The sequence below is a fragment of the Rhinopithecus bieti genome, unplaced genomic scaffold (genome assembly GCF_001698545.2).
Source record: "Rhinopithecus bieti isolate Rb0 unplaced genomic scaffold, ASM169854v2 scaffold_9663, whole genome shotgun sequence".
In the NCBI taxonomy this organism is placed as follows: domain Eukaryota; kingdom Metazoa; phylum Chordata; class Mammalia; order Primates; family Cercopithecidae; genus Rhinopithecus; species Rhinopithecus bieti.
Genome location: NW_016806456.1, coordinates 3,641,798 through 3,660,271, shown reverse-complemented (window position 1 = coordinate 3,660,271; position 18,474 = coordinate 3,641,798). Strand labels below are relative to the sequence as shown.

Sequence of the window (18,474 nt, the reverse complement as noted above, 5' to 3'; positions counted from 1 at the left end):
CAAAGTGCTGGGATTACAAGCGTGAGGTAGCGCGCCCAGCCCATATTCGTGATTTTTTAGAACATCCTAGCTATGTAAGTCTAGATCAGGGAAGGCCTGAAATTGCATTATAATTCTGAAATGATCATGAATTTGAAGTAAGTTCTGGTACTGACTCAGATGTTTAGATTCATTCTAAGATGAACCAATGAATGCAGTGTCACTCAGGAGTTACCTCAAATCCCAGGTATAGCCAAGGATATACTTACTTCCTTGAGATTTTCTAGTTTGGAAATGATCTGACCCTAACTAGAGCTCCAAGTGAGGATATAGTTCATGGTTAGACACTCAGACTTTCTTACAGCCATACCGAATATCAAAGGTTAAACTTAAATGGAACTAATTGTAAAGCGTATCATAAGGATAGTAAACTTGTATGTAACTATGTAACTTATCTGTCCATTCAGCACACGCACTTAGCAATTGAATATAATAATAATTTCTGTACTTTGCTAAGAAATCTATAATGATTGGATAAATAATAGGTCTTGAAAAAAACTGAAGTGTTTGAAAATTCATGGTTAAACTAAATAATTGGTAATATAAGAAGAATTTTATCAAATAGAACAGCTTTTAAAAGCTTTATATGATGCCTCTGAGGACATCAAAATGCACAATAGTACAATTCTTAATTTCACAACTTTTCAAGTGATAGTTGTTTTTGTCCCTTTATGAAATAGCACACGGATCAGAAGGTTTGTGGCTTGGGGTAGAGGGGCCCTATTGCCTTCTATTTAATTGCCGTATTTCTGGATTTGTACTTTATGTGCTTCTTCTTTCCTCCCTTGATATTTTCCTAGGCAGTCCTGTTCAGAATGAGCAAGGCTTTGTGGAGTTCAAAATTTCTGGGCCTCTGCAGTACATGTGGTGGTACCATGTGGTGGGCCTGATTTGGATCAGTGAATTTATTCTGGCGTGTCAGCAGATGACAGTGGCAGGAGCTGTGGTAACATACTATTTTACTAGGTGAGAATTTGTTGTTATTAGACAACTCAAGTTCATCTGAGGGACGGTGTCCACAGGCTGGAGGGGAAGGGAATCAGACTGGGGCTGGTACGAGTTTCATTTCTTTAATAAAATAATTAGAAGTGAATATGATAGAGTGTTATATATATATAGTTGATAATTCTGGGAGGTGGTCAAATGAAAGATTGTTGTTTTATTCTTTATAGTTTTCTGCAATTGTCTCAAAAAATTTATCGTGATGTCACAAATTGTGTTTAGCAGAAGAATAAATCTTATAGTGGTACCATACATACTTTTGCTTTGTATAAAAGTCCATCAAAGGACAAGTCTTTTTAGTTTGTTTAGACCGGAACAAGTGTGAGTTCCCTTCGCTAACTTTAGAGCCAAATATGAAAGCTTTAGGCCTCATAGTTTTCTATTATAATTATATGCCAAGTCTAAATTGAACATCTTTTTAAATTCTGTTTTCTGATTATGTGGTTAACCCTATAAGTATTCACTAATAAAAGCTTTCGGAGCACAGTTTTATTTAACTTGAAGTATTAGAGCATCAGAACCCCATGAAACCATAGAGCAATGACATTAATTTAAATAGCATGTGTGTAGCATTTGTAATAGTAGCATTTGTAATAGTAGCATTTGTAATAGTAGCATTTGTAATAGTAGCATTTGTAATAGTGATATATCACTTGGCCATTTTGTCATAAGACAAAATAAGAATGATGAGCTGATTTTTTTTCCCCCCCCACTGCATTGAACTCTAAACCATACCTGTGTTTCCATCCTGATCTAGGCTTTGTTTTAATTGTCTTTTTGGTCATTTTTTTAAATAGAGATAAAAGGAATTTGCCATTTACACCTATTTTGGCATCAGTAAATCGCCTTATTCGTTACCACCTTGGTACGGTGGCAAAAGGATCTTTTATTATCACATTAGTCAAAATTCCGCGAATGATCCTTATGTATATTCACAGTCAGCTCAAAGGAAAGGTAAGAGGAAAATGCATTTCTGTACTTTCTGTGGGCACATTCCAGACCTCAGTTCTGCATGTAGGAAAGCATCCAATAATGTTAAATACAAAGTTGTGTTTTCTTCAAAGTCTTTATGAGGCAAAATCTAGCCCTTCTCCCCTGTCTCCCACTCATGCGCTCCGTATGCTCTGGCAAAATTCATCCAATCCCTAGTTACTAAAAGTTTCCTGTGCTGCTCTTCCTCTCTGTTGACTCACATATCTTCCTTATTAGAACTTCTTCCCTATCCTTGACTGTGGGAATAACATGCATTTCAACATAGTTTAGCTCAAATTCTACCCCTTTGTAGAAACCTTTCCTGATTCCTGCCATCTCCCAAACAATGCTGTCTCTTTGTTCTCCACTCTTATAACACTTAGTATCTATACTACATTCTGATTCTAACTTTTTTGTGTTTAGTATTTTTTTTTCTCCTACTAGATTGTAAGTACCTTGCAGGTGTTATAAACTTCGTTGTATCTTATATGCAATAGAGACTAAGTAAATATTGAATTTAACTTATTAAAAATAATTCAGTCATTATGTTTTAAGGAGGAAGTGGACAAGTATGGAGGCTTTGAAGCATAAATTGTGATTTTAAAATTTTATTTATTTTCTGATGTTTGAAGTCTTCTATATGACAGTTTGATTCTTTGGTTTTTTGATTATTTCAATTTTTCCCCCATCCAGGAAAATGCTTGTGCACGATGTGTGCTGAAATCTTGCATTTGTTGCCTTTGGTGTCTTGAAAAGTGCCTAAATTATTTAAATCAGGTAAAATATTTTTAAAATAAATCTAATATTTACTTTCAAAGATAGGTTCATTGTTTCTTCTCCCAAGCTAAAATAAACTTAATTGAAAGATGTTATATTTTTCTTGTGGTATTGTACATTGTACCTTGATAAAGTGTGTCTATTTCAATCATATTCTTATTTTTTAAATTAATGTATGTGCTTACCAAGGCTTATTATTATTTTAATTTTTTCCAACTATTATTTTAGGTTTAGGGGCTACATGTACAGGTTTGTTATGTAGATTATTATTTTTATTTTAATAAATAGATAAAACATCACTAGGGTTTGTTTTTCAGGGAAAACATTTATCTCTTATCCCTTAATTCACATTCCTTCATTTTTTAAGTTTCCCCTAAGGATCTGACTACTGTGGCTATTATTATCCTTTCATTTTTAAAAATGTTGTTTGAAAACTTCAGTGTAAAGCTATTGTGACACTTTATCCCTCTCTGCAACTAGCTGCTATCATTCAAACTAGTGTGCTCTCTATGCTGATACTTTTTTTTGTGGGGGGGGTCCCCAACTGCTAAACACTATGATATTGGCCTGGAAAATATTATTAAAGGAAGTACTACTTATAAGGTTGAATGGAAGAATTGATATTTATAGGATAAAAGGGCTGAGGGGAATGGGTTAGTCCTCTATCTATCTAATATCTGAGGATCTAGGAGTCTCTGTGGGGCATTCCTTCCTTCTTTTCTTTATATTTTTAAGTTACTTTTCCATTCCCTAAAAATCAATTCTAATGTATTAATGCCCTCATCTAATAGGCCAGAGGTAAAACTGACTTTCTCACCATTTACCGCTAAGTGATTAAAGAGTAGCATTGCACTTTCCATTCACTCCAGGCTAGTCACAGGTTGATAGTTCTATGGTCATGGTATTGAGCATGCCTGGACTTTGCTTTACTGGGTTCTGTGGTTACTATGAGAAAGTAGGTATGATGTTTCATTAGCAAAATGCATTCTTATAGGTCATAATATTCCCTGTGGATGTATAAGTGTTTGGAAGCTCATTCTTAAAATAATTAGTAACGGCCATAACAACTTGAAAAATTGGGTTCTTTAAAATTGGTTTGAGGCCAAATCATCTTTATCAGAAAGTTGGTGGATACACTAAAGATGATCATAATTGCATTTTTATACCCATCACTAAGTAGCTTATCCTTGGAGAGGTATGCTAAGCCCAGATCTCTAGTCTCAATCCCATTGCTGTCCCCCAGGCACCTTTTGGTTTTACAGTTTTCCAAGTGTGCCTGGGATGACTTCCAACACCTGAGTAGTTCCTACTGAACCTTAATGATTCTGCCTGAGCCTCACTCCAAGAAGCCATCCTTCACCACACCAGCCCCTCTGCTGAGCTTCTTACACTAGGTCATACCTTAGTATTCAAATACTAACAACACTACATCGAAGTTATCTATTAACTTTACCTTTACATTTCTAGCTCCTTTAAAGTAAAGATCTTCTTTTTCTTGGTCTCCTCAGAAGCTAGCACAGTGCCCAATATACAATAGGTGGTCTTTTAGTGTTTTCTGAATGAACTGTTAATTATATAAGTGAATATTTGGACTCAAAAAGACTAACAGGGTGATACAAAACTATAAAAATCTTGAAAAGGAGATGTGCAGTTATACTGAAGGAAGAAAACACATCATATGATATCAAGATAGTTGATTAAAAGGTTACAAAAATCGAAGGTTTTCAGCATATCCCAAGCTAAACATTAGTCAGTGATTTAGTACCAACAACCCTGAGATGTTGATCTTTTTTGTACACGTTTTGTCCATTTTGGATCAGCATTTTGTAGGCATGATGTTTGAAGTTTTAAGTGGAACATTAAAATAGTGGTAAATCAAACATGTGAGCAAAGGCTTAGAGAGAGTTATTCTGAACTCATACTTTGTAGTTCTGTTTGGGAATACAAAGTGCTACAATCTGGGGACTGATCACCCGCAGTGCTTCATGTCTCCTGGGCTCATAGGAAATGCCACGTTTGAAATGTGGTCAACACAACTCTGTAAGGCTAGCATTATTTTCTCATCTGTTTCATAGATGAGAAAATTGAGACTGGCATCTGTGGCAGATCACGAGACCTAAAGGTGGAAGAAGTTTTCAAATCAAAGTTTGCCTCACTCTTTCCAGTATATCACACTGCTGCCATTATATCACACTCATACACATATAAATATATATACATTTCTGAGTGGCATAAACAAACAAAAATATGGTTTATTATAGAAAATATGCAGACATCTCAAATTTTAATGATTCATTCTGTAAACTAAGACAATGATGTTTTTAAAGAAAATCTATTGAGGTCAGGCACGGTGGCTCACGCCTGTAATCCCAACACTTTGGGAGGCTGAGGCAGGTGGATCATTTGAGGTCAGGAGTTCGAGACCATCCTGGCCAACATGGTAAAACCCCATCTCTAATGAAAATACAAAAATTAGCCAGATGTGGTGGCTCATGCCTGTAGTCCCAGATACTCTGGAGGCTGAGGCAGGAGAATCACTTGAACCTGGGAGGCCGAGGTTGTAGTGAGTCGAGATTGAGCCATTGCATTCCAACCTGGGCAACAGAGCGAGATTCTGTCAAGAAAAAAGAAAGAAAGAAAGCCTGTTGAAATTAAGATTTGCAACACACTTGTAATTTTTATGACTTTGAAAAAGTCTAAGAATTTAAAACAAAATTGGATAAGGCCTATAGTATGAGTTTGACTTTGTGCCCTGTCTTAATCTGTTCAGGCTTCTATAACAAAATACCATATGCTAGGTGGCTTCTAAACAACAGAAATTTATTTTTCATAGTTATGTAGTTTATGAGAACTGTCCCATAGTTTTAGAGGCTGGGAAATCCAAGATCAAGGTACCAGCAAAATCAGTGGCTTGTGTGGGCCTGTTTCCTGGTTCAGAGATGGTGCTTTCTTACTGTGACTTCACATGGTAGAAGAGACAAAATAGCTCTTTGGGGTAATTTTTTTAACAAGGGTACTAATCCCATTAATGAGAGTAGAGCCCTCATGATCTAATCACCTCCCAAAGACCCTACCTACTAGTACCATTACCTTGCTGATTATGTTTCAACATACGAACTTTGAGAAGACACAAACATTCGGACCATAGCATTCCCCTTCTCCCCTTTGCCTCATATAAGAAAGGAATAATTGTCATTACCCTTTCATTTATTTAATTGATAAGGATCCACACAGAACTGCACATACCCTATATTCCCTTAGCATTGCTGTCTAGCTTGCCCCTATTGAGTGAGTCATTATGTAAATATTTTAAACTTTAAGAGAATTGCTGAGTCCTTCACTAGAGAAAAGAAAGAAGATGTGAAAATGAAGAAGTTGTATTCTGGGACAGATGGCCACACAGGCCTGTTACATGCATGTGACCCTCTGCCCTAACATATTTTCTTTCACATGATCAGTACTTTTTAACTATGTCCCGTCACACAGAAGTACAACCAGGGATTGCATGGGCTAACAGGCATCCTTTAAAAAGATTTCTGAATGGTGGTCATCCTTCATCTTGCTCCTGGGGGCTGAATATCCTCAAGCTTGTGTCCTACCCAAGCAAATGTTGAGCGTGGGCTAAATGTTAATCAGTGGTGTCTGTCTGTGGGCAGTTTAACTCCAGATAAGGAAGGCTGTCTGAGAAGAAGGTGGGTGGACTCTAAAAATCGTAACCAAGAAGTCTGAAGAAAGTTCAGAGAATAGTTATCAGGGAAAGCCACAAAGGACTCCGAAATTCCTAAGAACCTTAAGCATGAATTCTTTTAGACTAGGAAGTATAGAAAAGGAGGGAATTTTCATTGGCCTGCTATGATTTGCAGCACATTTTTCTTCCTGAAGAAGTCATCTTGACCTTTGTGTATCCAGTTCATCTTCCTACCTTGGGAGGGAGTGAAAGAGCTTGCAAAATATCCACCTACTTTTTTTTAGTTGGGTTGAATACAAAGGAATTGCATAGATCCATAGAAATATTGCCAAAAAGGCTAAATTTCTGTGACTATCTTCGACCCTGACAGAAATTTCTCAGAGGGGTGGGAAAATAAATTATTGCTGCTTATTTATCTACAAACAGATAGACTTCTGCCCTAAAAGCAGATGGAATGGTGCAGGGTGGGGTGATAAGAAGGAAGCAAAAGAGGAATAATAATAATTCTCAAATGAAATGAACCTTCTAAAAACTAATGAGGGAAACAAAAAGTTTTTATAGTTTAGTTTGGAAGTGTTGGGCATTCTCCTCATGTCAGGTGGTCTGATGATAACAGAGGAGAGAGACTGGAGACATGTGGGTCCTCTCTTGCTTCTGTCTCAAGGAAATTCATGGTGAACTGGAACGGGTAGAACACTATAGTTAAGAGTGAGTTGTTCCCATTGAGGGTAGGAGTGACCATAAGCTAGTACCTAGTTGATTTAAATGGGTTGTCCAATTTCCTTGATTCTAGACATTATGAAGCTATTTAGCATCAGGATACATCTCATAATCAATATGTATATTTGATATGGTAGGATATTTTCTCCTAAAAACTTGTTATGAATAACTGGCTCATTGGTCTCTTGATTATATCTTAGAATGTGGGAAATAAGGTATTTCTCTTCAAGGGAGTTATACTCCAGATCACTGAAGACCTTTGTCAATTAAATTGTTGAACTGAAGAATTACAGTGAGAGATGCTGAAAGATTGAAAGTTGTGGAGGAAGTTACTAAAACTTGAAATGAGTAAATGTGGTTTGTATTTCCAATAAGAGGGTGAGTTCCACATACGGTAGATGAGGGAGTAGATGAGATTGATATTAATCCTTGGCAGTACTGTAGAACAGGAGGTCAGCAAGCTTTCTCTGTGAGGGACCAGAGAGTAAATATTTTTGGCTTTATGGGCCATACAGGATCTTTCATGACTGCACAATTCCATCGCTGTAGCATGAAAGCAGCCATGGACAATATGTAAACAATGAGCACAGCTGTGTGCCAGTAAAACTTTATTTACAAAAGTAATTGGCAGGCCAGATATGGCCTGCAGGTGATAGGTTCACCACCTCTGCTATAGAATAAATTGTTAACTGGGTATTTTTGTGAGTACTTAGGGAACTGGTGCGAACTGGGAACCAATCTGTGTTCTTTCAGAATAGAACTGGCTGGGGCAGTTCTTCTTCATCGTTTTTCAGCAAGGTTAATGTTACACAAGATCAAAAGTATAGTTTATTTTTACTCCTTTGAGTCACTTGGCAGAGTATTTCAAAAGAAGCTTTTGTAGAAGATGAAAAAAAACGCTTGGACCACTGCAGTTAGGTAGTTAACTCTGTGGTGCCTGCTGTCTTTTATCTGATAAGAAGCACTGACAGATGACAATATAAGGGAGCAACAAGCAGGTAGATGCTAACAAACACTTAGTATGATTTCTTTAAGATGTTCTGTATTTTAGTTTTTGAGATAAAAAGACTTATAGTAATATATTCTGATAATAAACTTCTGCAATTTGTATGATAGAATTCTATATACCAAAATCATACTGTACTTCTGTTTTGTTTTTCTTTTTTTGGAGATGGAGTCTTACTCTGTCGCCCAGGCTGGAGTGCAGTGGTGCGATCTCAGCTTACTGCAACCTCCACCTCCCTGGTTCAAGCAATTCCCCTGCCTCAGCCTCCCAAGTAGTTGGGATTACAGGCGCACGCCACCACACCTGGCTAACTTTTTTGTATTTTTAGTATAGACGGGGTTTCATCATGTTGGCCAGACTGGTCTCGAACTCCTGACCTCAGGTAATCCACCTGCCTCCACCTCCCAAAATGCTGGGATTACAAGCATGAGCCACCATGCCTGTCCTCATAATGTGTTTCTTAAAGAGCACCATAATTTATTTCCTACTGCCCCATTACTGAAAAAAGCTTAGGAACCACAGGTAGTGACCTGCTCAGTAAAATACTCTCTTTGGCTCTGAAATGTTCTGCATTTTTAATCAATGAATTTAATCATATAATGGCAAGTTAAATTTTTGATAATTCAAACCTCATCTTCATTACAGACTCCTAATAATTAACAGGCTTTTAATTAGAATATTCATAAATTGTAGACCATCTCTCCTGGGCTCAGTGGTTAAAGCTTTATAGACAACACAGTATAAAGCAAGCCCTTTATCTCCAACAGTTTCCCAGCAATCCCAACATTTGGGACCCAGTGACAATTTAAGTCAGCACTAAACCCAAAATTTCTCAGGACCAAAAGTTTTAGTCACAAAGTTCATATACTTTTCCTTCCTAAGACTCAAACATATTTGATGTTATAATACTTTTTCACACTTCCCAGAAAACATCAATGCTGTTCTAGAATGTAACATAAAAAAGAATGGAAAAAAAAATCAGTCTATAACTAGTAGGTCAAAGAGCACATGGGGCAGCCGAAGCAGGTATAATTGAATGAAAGCGTTATCAGCTAGAACTCAGTATTTTAAGGAACAGAAAGCTCAGCTCAATCTGACCTGAACAAGGGAGAGGGAAGGGAATGTGGAGCAGGGAAGAGCTGGGATTCTTAGCAATTTATTAGCTTCTATAACAGAAAAGTTCAGAAATCTGGCAAGTTCCCAATGTCCCAGTTGTCACCAAGTTGAAGTACCTGGTTCTCCCTGCTCTGACTTCATGGTGTTGGCCTCACCCTCAGTTTTACACTGTGACCTTCAGCAGCTCTTCTCATTATGTTAGCCAAACAGCTACAGCCATTCATACCCTCACACCGTCAAGAGAACCTATGGAAGAGAAAGAAAGCCTCTTTTTCCCAGAAGCCCCAGGGAACATCACTTTTGCTTTCATTGGCTCTGATTGGTTTATTTACCAATTCTGAACCAATCATTGTGGCCAGTAGGTATAGTATGCTAATTGGCTTATGTCAGTCAAGACCCATCCCCAGAGCCTGAGGTAGTGACAGTCTCACTGGGACTGAAACGGGGAATGGGGTAAGGCTATTTTCTCAAAAAAGATTTAGGGTTCTGCTCCCAGGAGGAGGAGGGGTATAAAATGCCAGCCATCAAAGAGCTATGTACTACAAGAGCTGTGAGAAGTGAGAGCATAGAAGAAAGCCACCAAGGAGGAGACAGTAGATAGTCCACATAGAACACCACAGCAATCTGATGCCCACACCTACCTCTTGAGCTTTTAAAGCATCACCTAAATGATTACAGTGCACTGCTGATGTTCACAGTCATGACCCTGAGACATCTAGGAAAGATTAAATTATGTTTGATTTACTAAGACAGGGAAGAAGTTAATGGATGTTAGAAAGGTTTGTGTATGTTTTAATAAATAACAGTGTTTTTAAAGGACCAAAACTAAGCCAAATGGAAAGTTATTTTTACCATATGACGCTTTAAATCTTATATTTTCTTGTACTCAGTCTCAATCTTACCTCATTAAAGGGTGCCATGTGTTTGACTGAAATATTTTTAAAAGCTATGTTTTAGCTATGCTCAGTTTATATCTTAACAAATGAAGTTTCAGTTGTTGATGAAAATGTTGTTTTTGCTTTTGTCCAGAATGCATACACAGCCACAGCTATCAATAGCACCAACTTCTGCACCTCAGCAAAGGATGCCTTTGTCATTCTGGTGGAGAATGCTTTGCGAGTGGCTACCATCAACACAGTGGGAGATTTTATGTTATTCCTAGGCAAGGTAAGACCAAGTATTTTTTTCTGCAACATACAGTAAAATTTTGCATATATATATTTGCTCTTTTATTTTAAAAACATCCAGGCCACCAAAAAACTAAAAGTACTTAGAAAGTACTTAGAAAGCCCTTACTATGTGTCCAGCATTGTTATAAGTACTTGACATATATTATGTTCATTTAATCCCCACAATAAATTTTTGAGGTAAGTTCCGTTATTATCCTCATTTTACAGAGAGGGAAACTGAGGCATGGAGAGGCCAAGTCATGTGCCTATGTTTCTCTTTCTGTGTTGTTTTTTGTTGTTGTTGTTTGTTTGTTTGTTTGTTTTGAGACGGAGTTTCACTCTGTCGCCCAGGCTGGAGTACAATGGTGCTATCTTGGCTCACTGCAACCTCCGCCTCCTGTGTTCAAGCAATTCTCCTGCTTTAGCCTCCCGAGTAGCTGGGATTACAGGCACGCGCCACCACACCCGGCTAATTTTTGTATTATTGGTAGAGAGAGGGTTTCCGCATATCGGCCAGGCTGGTCTCGAACTCCTGACCTCAGGTGATCCACCCGCCTTGGCCTCCCAAAGTGCTGGGATTACAGGCGTCAGCCACTGCGCCCGGCCCTCTTTTTGTGTTTTGAACTGTAAAGAATTAGGAAAAAGTCTTCCTCCTGGTTAATGGTACTGCAACTGGAGCCTGACTGCCTGGATTTCAGTTCTGACACTATCACTGGTAGTTGTGTGACCTGGGCAGGTTAGATAATCACTCTGTGCCTCAGTTTGCTCATCTGTAAAATTGGAATATAATAGTGCCAGACTCCTAGGATCATGAGGTTAATGCATTGTTAATACATGTAGGGTATCTAGGAGAGTGCTTGACACATTTTAAATTCTCAGTGAATGTTAGGTGTCATCATTATTACTATAGTATTATGTATAAGCCCCTTTAAAATAGAGCTGTTAGAGAATAAGACTTATACTTTTCTTAGAAATGTTGAACAAGAGGCAAGTTATTCTATACTATTAAAATACTACAAAATATTCAATAACATTATAATTAGATTTCATTTGTATCTGAGTTTTAAACCACAAAATACACAGAAAATTTTGAATTGAGAAAAGAGACTTATACTACCACCACTATAACTAAATAACTTATCATTTCTATATAATTCTTCCCATGTTTTTTCATCGGCTTGTATTTCTGTATTATAAAAATCATAGCATACGTACCTGTTGGTCCTCCCCATTTATCTTTACATTACACCATATACATTTTCCATCTTGTTTTGATCATCTTCACAATTATTCATTATTACCAGGTAAATATCCACCAAATATTATTTGTAAACATTCTGTTACTATTGAACCCTTAGGTTGCTCTAGCCCACTGTATTTTTTAAATGTTTTTGTAAAGAAAATGTGTTTGGCATGGAGAAGTATAGCATTGTGTGTGATGAAGTGGGTCAGTTCTCTACAGCTGATTCAGAAAGTCTTCACCATCTTTTATTTTTGTTTGCATATTTATAATTTATTCCTACAGCTAAGAAAGGTTAGAAGCAACGTAGGATAAAAGTATATATATGTATACATACACACACTACACACACCGCTTTTTTTTTTTTTTCCAGAGTTTCACTCTTATTGCGCAGGCTGGAGTGCAGTGGCACAATCTTGGCTCACCACAACCTCCACGTCCTGGGTTCAAGTGATTCTCCTGCTTCAGCCTCCTGAGTAGCTGGGACTACAGGCATGCACCACCACGCCCATCTAATTTTTGTATTTTTAGTAGAGATGGGGTTTCTCCATGTTGGTCAGGCTGGTATCGAACTCCTGACCTCAGGTGATCTGCCCACCTTGGCCTCCCAAAGTGCTGGGATTACAGGCATGAGCCATTGCCCACAACGCTTTTTACAAAGGGAAATAAGAAGCCATTTAGAGGAATAAGGGAGATACTAAGTGGTAATATTTAATGATGATGATTTTAGTAAACTCTGATTAAGACACTTTGGGTACCAGGCACTGAGTGAAGGGCTTTTGTTAAGTGTTACATTTGGTCCTCCCCTGTAAGGTGAGCTACTGGTATTACCTTTGGTTTCCTCTACTCTAAAATAAAGTTTAGAGAACAAATTAAATTGGCCAGATTTAGAGAACTAGAATGTGGCGTTCAAACTCAGGTCTGTCTGACTTCTAAGTTATTAATCACTGTGTGCTATAATTGCCTCAGCTGACGTTAAATTTGTCCTCGGGCCTTTTTAAAATTTTTTTTAAAAGCCTTTTGACTCAGTAATTCTGAGTCAATGATAAGCCACTTCTGGTAACACTAACTGCAAACAAATACGGCATTATTTATATAGTGACCAATGGTAAACAATCTGATGCCTTACAATAGAGAAATGGTTGGGAATAATAGTCAGTAGACTGTTACTCACCTACTAAGCCCTGTTATTTATTAAGAGTTTACAATATGAAGAAATGCATATAATGTAATAAATGAAAAAGCTGAGTAAAACTACTAGGCTTTAGTAGTGTTTAACAATGTTTATAAGAAAAAGAATGGAAATGAATATCTCAAGATGTTAACAATGATTGCTTTTGGATATTGAAAATATAGATAATTCCAAACCCCTACCCCACTTTATTGTAGTAAGATAATATTCTCTATATTGAGTATGCATTATTTTTTTAATGAAAAATAAAAAGATGGGTTGAGTGTGGTGGCTTATGCCTATAATCCGAGCACTTTGGGAGGCTGAGGTGGGCAGATCACCTGAGGTCAGGAGTTCGAGACCAGCCTGGCCAACGACGTGGTGAAACCCCATCTCTACTAAAAAAATACAAAAAAAAATTAGCTGGGCGTGGTGGCGAGCACCCGTAGTCCCAGCTACTTGGGAGGCTGAGGTGGAGAATCATTTGAACCCAGGAGGCAGAGGTTGCAGTGAGCCGAACCATTACACTCCAGCCTGGGTGATAGAGCAAGACTCTATCTAAAAAAAAGAGAGAGAGAAAAATATAAAGATGATAAAACAGTGTTCTAAAGTTGACTTTTTTTAGCAGCCTAGTGACCTGTCAAAACTTTTTCTGGCCGGGCGCGGTGGCTCAAGCCTGTAATCCCAGCACTTTGGGAGGCCGAGACGGGCGGATCACGAGGTCAGGAGATCGAGACCATCCTGGCTAACATGGTGAAACCCCGTCTCTACTAAAAAATACAAAAAAAAACTAGCCGGGCGAGGTGGCGGGCGCCTGTAGTCCCAGCTACTCGGGAGGCTGAGGCAGGAGAATGGCGTAAACCCAGGAGGCGGAGCTTGCAGTGAGCTGAGATCCGGCCACTGCACTCCAGCCCGGGCGACAGAGCGAGACTCCGTCTCAAAAAAAAAAAAATACTTTTTCTTTGTTTATCATATCGTTTTATTCATACCTTTATAGAGTGCCTACTAGTAATGTGGAAAGGACTATTAAAGATCCTGGTTATATACTGATCAATACATAGAATTTAAAATCTAGTAGAGGGCCAGGCATGGTGGCTAACGCCTATAATCCCAACACTTTGGGAGGCTAAGGTGGGTGGATCACTTGAGGTCAGGAGTTCGAGACCAACCTGGCCAACATGGGGAAACCCTGTCTCCACTAAAAGTATAAAAATTAGCCAGGCGTAGTGGTACATGCCNTCAAAAAAAAAAAAAAAACTTTTCTTTGTTTATCATATCGTTTTATTCATACCTTTATAGAGTGCCTACTAGTAATGTGGAAAGGACTATTAAAGATCCTGGTTATATACTGATCAATACATAGAATTTAAAATCTAGTAGAGGGCCAGGCATGGTGGCTAACGCCTATAATCCCAACACTTTGGGAGGCTAAGGTGGGTGGATCACTTGAGGTCAGGAGTTCGAGACCAACCTGGCCAACATGGGGAAACCCTGTCTCCACTAAAAGTATAAAATTAGCCAGGCGTAGTGGTACATGCCTGTAATCCCAGCTACTCAGAAGCTGAGGCACGAGAATTAGTTGAATCTGAGAGGCGGAGGTTACAGTGAGCTGAGATAGTGCAACTACACTGCAGCCTGGATGACAAAGCAAGACTGTCTCAAAACAAAACAAAAGAAACCTGGTAGAAAAGGCAGTTTTGTATCCCTTTTTTCACTTGGTATTACATTATGAGCATTTCTTGTTTTCTTAAAACGTTTCTAACTCTGGTTATACAACTGTTGTGTCATTTATTTAATCCTCAGGTTTTCTGTTTTTTACAGTTGAGCTGTGCTTAATTTTTTACTAACCTAAAATTTGTATTTGTGTATAAATCTTGCCCCATCAATCCCTATTTCCTGAAGCCAGAATCCTAGAATTAGAATTAATTAGGATTCTTGATGTGCATTGCCAAATTGCTTTCCAGAAAGATATATTTTAATAATGTAATATTTATAGTATTTCAAATGACCTCAAAACCATAAAAGATAAATACATTTTTTAATTGAGAAATTCAAAAAAGAGAAAATAAGAGGAAGAGAAATCTTCTGGGTTTCTAACATTTTAATATAAATATTCTTTAGTTTTTTTTCCTAAAATATAGTTCTGATCATAGAATACAGTAAATCTTTCGAAAAGAGTTTTCATTACAATTAAATGGCTGCTAGCATACAGAATTTGTTTCTAATCAGGGAGTTCAACTAATAGATCATAATAAACATTATAAAACATGATGCCAGATATGAATTGTTCATATACATAGCAACTTGACTGAATCTTGAGGAAACTATGCTGAGCAAAAAAATCTAATCCCAGAAGATTAATTCCGTTTATATAATAGAAATTACAACAGGGCTGGGCTGTGTGGCTCACACCTGTAATCCCAGCACTTTGGGAGGCCAAGAAGGGTGGATCGCTTGAGCCCAGTAGTCCAAGACCAGCTTGAAAAACATGGCAAAACCCCATTTCTACAAAAAAATACAAAAATTTTCCTGGCATGGTGCGGTGCACCTGTATTCCTAGCTACTCAGGAGGCTGAGGTGGGAGGATCGCTTCAGCCCGCAGGCAGAGGCTGCAGTGAGCCGTGATCACACCACTGCATTCCAGTCTGAGTGACAGAGCAAGACTCTTTCTCAAAAAGAAAAAAAGTGAAATGACAGCAGTATGGAAATGGAGAATGGATTTGTGGTTAGAGATCGGGTTGAGGAGGAGGGGAAATAGCTATAAAATAGCAAAGTGCAGGGTTCCAGTAATGATGGATATATTCTGCATCTTCACAATATCAATGTCAATAACATGCTTGTGAAATTGATATCATGCTATAGTTCTACAAGATGTTATCATTGAAGGGAACTGGGTAAAGGGTACATGGAACCATTCTACTATTTCTTAAAACTGCATGTGAATTCACAATTACCTTGAAATTTTAAATTCAATTTTAAAACTCTGAATTAAAAAAGACATCATTATGGGTTCCATTTCTATGGTACCCTGATAGTTTTTATGGAATATGAATTAGATTTGTAAGGGACCTTAGCTCTTCTAGTTTAGTGACTTGTAACATATGGTCACTGGCCAATAGGGTCCTAAAGGTAAGAATAGAGATTTACAATCCAATTTAAATATTTTTAAGTATTGATATTTGTCCTAATAAAGCTATCCCAAAACCCCTCAATCTCAAATTTCTTTGCTTCTGTGTGAAATTATTTTACCTCCATTTGGTAATGTCTTTTCTCACACTAATTATATCTTCTAGTTGACAATTTATTTGACTTGGGTTAATAAAAATTGAGAATATGAATTATTACTTATAAATGCTATTTTATTGGTAAACAATATCTCTCAAAATGTAGGTTCTCTAGAGAAAGAGCATCATAAATGTTGCACTTAGGATGTCAAAAAAAGAAAGGAAGGGAGGGAGGGAGAAACATTGCCAGGCATTGCATTAAATACTTTTAGAATGTTCATTTTAACAATCGTGGGATGTATGTATTATTATGTCTCTTTTAAAGACGGAAAAACAGGCTCAGAATGGTTAAAGGAGCTTGCTTAGAGTTACAAAACTAAGTGCTAATTCTGTAATTCAAATCTACATCTTTCTGACTCCAAAACTAGTCTCATTTCCTTCCTGCTTCCCACATCCTACCCAAAGCATGAATCTCGTCTACTGTATTCCAATAATTTATCCTCTAGAACAGGAATGTCTATTTTTTTTTTTTTTCTTTTTTTGAGATGGAATCTTGTTGTGTGCCCAGGCTGGTCTTGAAGTTCTGGGCTCGAGCAGTCCTCCTGCCTCAGCCTCCCAAGTAGCTGGGACGGTAGGTGTGAGCCATCATGCCCAGCCAGGATTTCTTAACTTCTAAAGTCATGTGCCCTATTAAGAAAAAAGTTTGATCACAGTTATTTAATATATTTACATTTATTTATCAATTTTATATATATATATATAGCTGTTACTAATATATGCCTTATCAAGCATACTAAAGAAGACATTCTAAATGTATGAGAAATATAATAGAAGTCCCAGGTGATCCTGTTAAATACTCCCTAGGATGGGGGTACTCCACCATGGAGATCACTGATACAGTCCAGTACTTCTTGAGACATAGGCTTTATCAGCACCCGGGATACTTTTTAAATGCAAACTACTGGGCTTTATCGTGGATCCAACCAACCAGACTCTGGGACTAGGGCCCAGGAATCTGCATTCTTAGCCTTTCTGCATTTTGAGAACCATTACTGCTTGATAAAGTGCATAACACTCTTTCATTATATTTGGGAATAACTACTACTTTTTTTGGCTAAACATCACTAATTGTTGAAGTTGTCTCTTGTATGAGAATATCTAACCTTCCATCTCACCAGCTTTTTGTCTCAACATCTAGTTTGTTTGAGCCACACCTTTCTATAACTAACTTTACCATTTCAATGGGGTTTAACTTTTAATGGCATGCTGAGAGCATGAAGAACCTCAGCCCTCCAATAGGGTGAATGTGCAAGATTTGGAGAGTATAGGAAATAACTCACTCTAAAATTGTAACCAGGAGAGTGGAAGAAAATGGAAGTAATGACCGGGCGTGGTGGCTCACACCTGTAATCCCAGTACTTTGGGAGGCCAAGACAGGCGGATCACCTGAAGTCAGGAGATAGAGACCAGCCTAACCAATGTGGTGAAACCCTGTCTCTACTAAAAAATACAAAAATAAATTGGCCAGGCGTGGTGGCGAGCACCTGTAGTTCCAGCTACTTGGGAGGCTGAGGCGAAGAATTGCTTGAACCCAGGAGGTGGAGGTTGCAGTGAGCCAAGATCATGCCACTGCACTCCATCCTAGGTGACAGAGCAAGACTCTGTCTCAAAAAAAAGAAAAGAAAAGAAAAGAAAAGAAAAGAAAATTGAAGTAATTAACCATCTATGGAAATAACCCCAGAAAATAAGTCACTATAAGAGAAGATTCATAAGTGAGTTGCTACAAAAATGGTGGGGGAGTCTTCCAAAGTGTGGGCAGACCCAGATTTGCTCACTAAAAGCATCTGAGAGAGGGATCAATTTATAGCTTAACCAATGTATCATCTAATGCATTTTAACTCCAAGTTAAGATAATGGTGAATGAGAAATGCCTTGATGTTGATAAATACTGGAGAAAATGCCAAAGAAGAATTCTCACTCTGCCTCTTCTTAATGCTAGGCAGGAACAGGCTGCCATGATTCTAGAGGTCTCTTTTTCCCTTTACTTAAAGCCTTATACAAGACAAAATAATGGACTGGGAAAGTGTGTCTAGAATTCAGGAGAATCCATTACTGCTGTGTACCAATATCCAAATATTTCTGAGTTTTTATCTGGAAAGAGCACTGGAGTTGACATCATGAGACCATTATTTGAGTGGGATCTATTCTTTTTTCTACTCTTATGACCTTGACCTTGGGTCTACTCTCTTTTTTTCTACTCAGGTTGGCTAGCATCTCTAAGTATGTTTCCCAGTCTATAAAATGGGATGATAATATTTGCCATAAACCATTTATAGGGTTATTGAAAAGC

General features: G+C 37.8%; 1 protein-coding gene across 4 annotated transcripts in view; it reads left to right on the top strand.

Moving 5' to 3' along the window:
• The window catches only part of SLC44A1 (solute carrier family 44 member 1), a 198,189-nt gene that overhangs the window by 122,608 nt on the left and 57,107 nt on the right, over positions 1–18,474 (top strand). For all 4 annotated transcript variants that reach the window (XM_017876724.1, XM_017876723.1, XM_017876726.1 and 1 more), the window contains 4 exons: positions 840–1,005; positions 1,839–1,995; positions 2,707–2,790; positions 10,350–10,487. In XM_017876724.1, the coding sequence (XP_017732213.1) occupies positions 840–1,005; positions 1,839–1,995; positions 2,707–2,790; positions 10,350–10,487 (545 nt within the window). The remainder of the gene's footprint in view (positions 1–839; positions 1,006–1,838; positions 1,996–2,706; positions 2,791–10,349; positions 10,488–18,474) is intronic.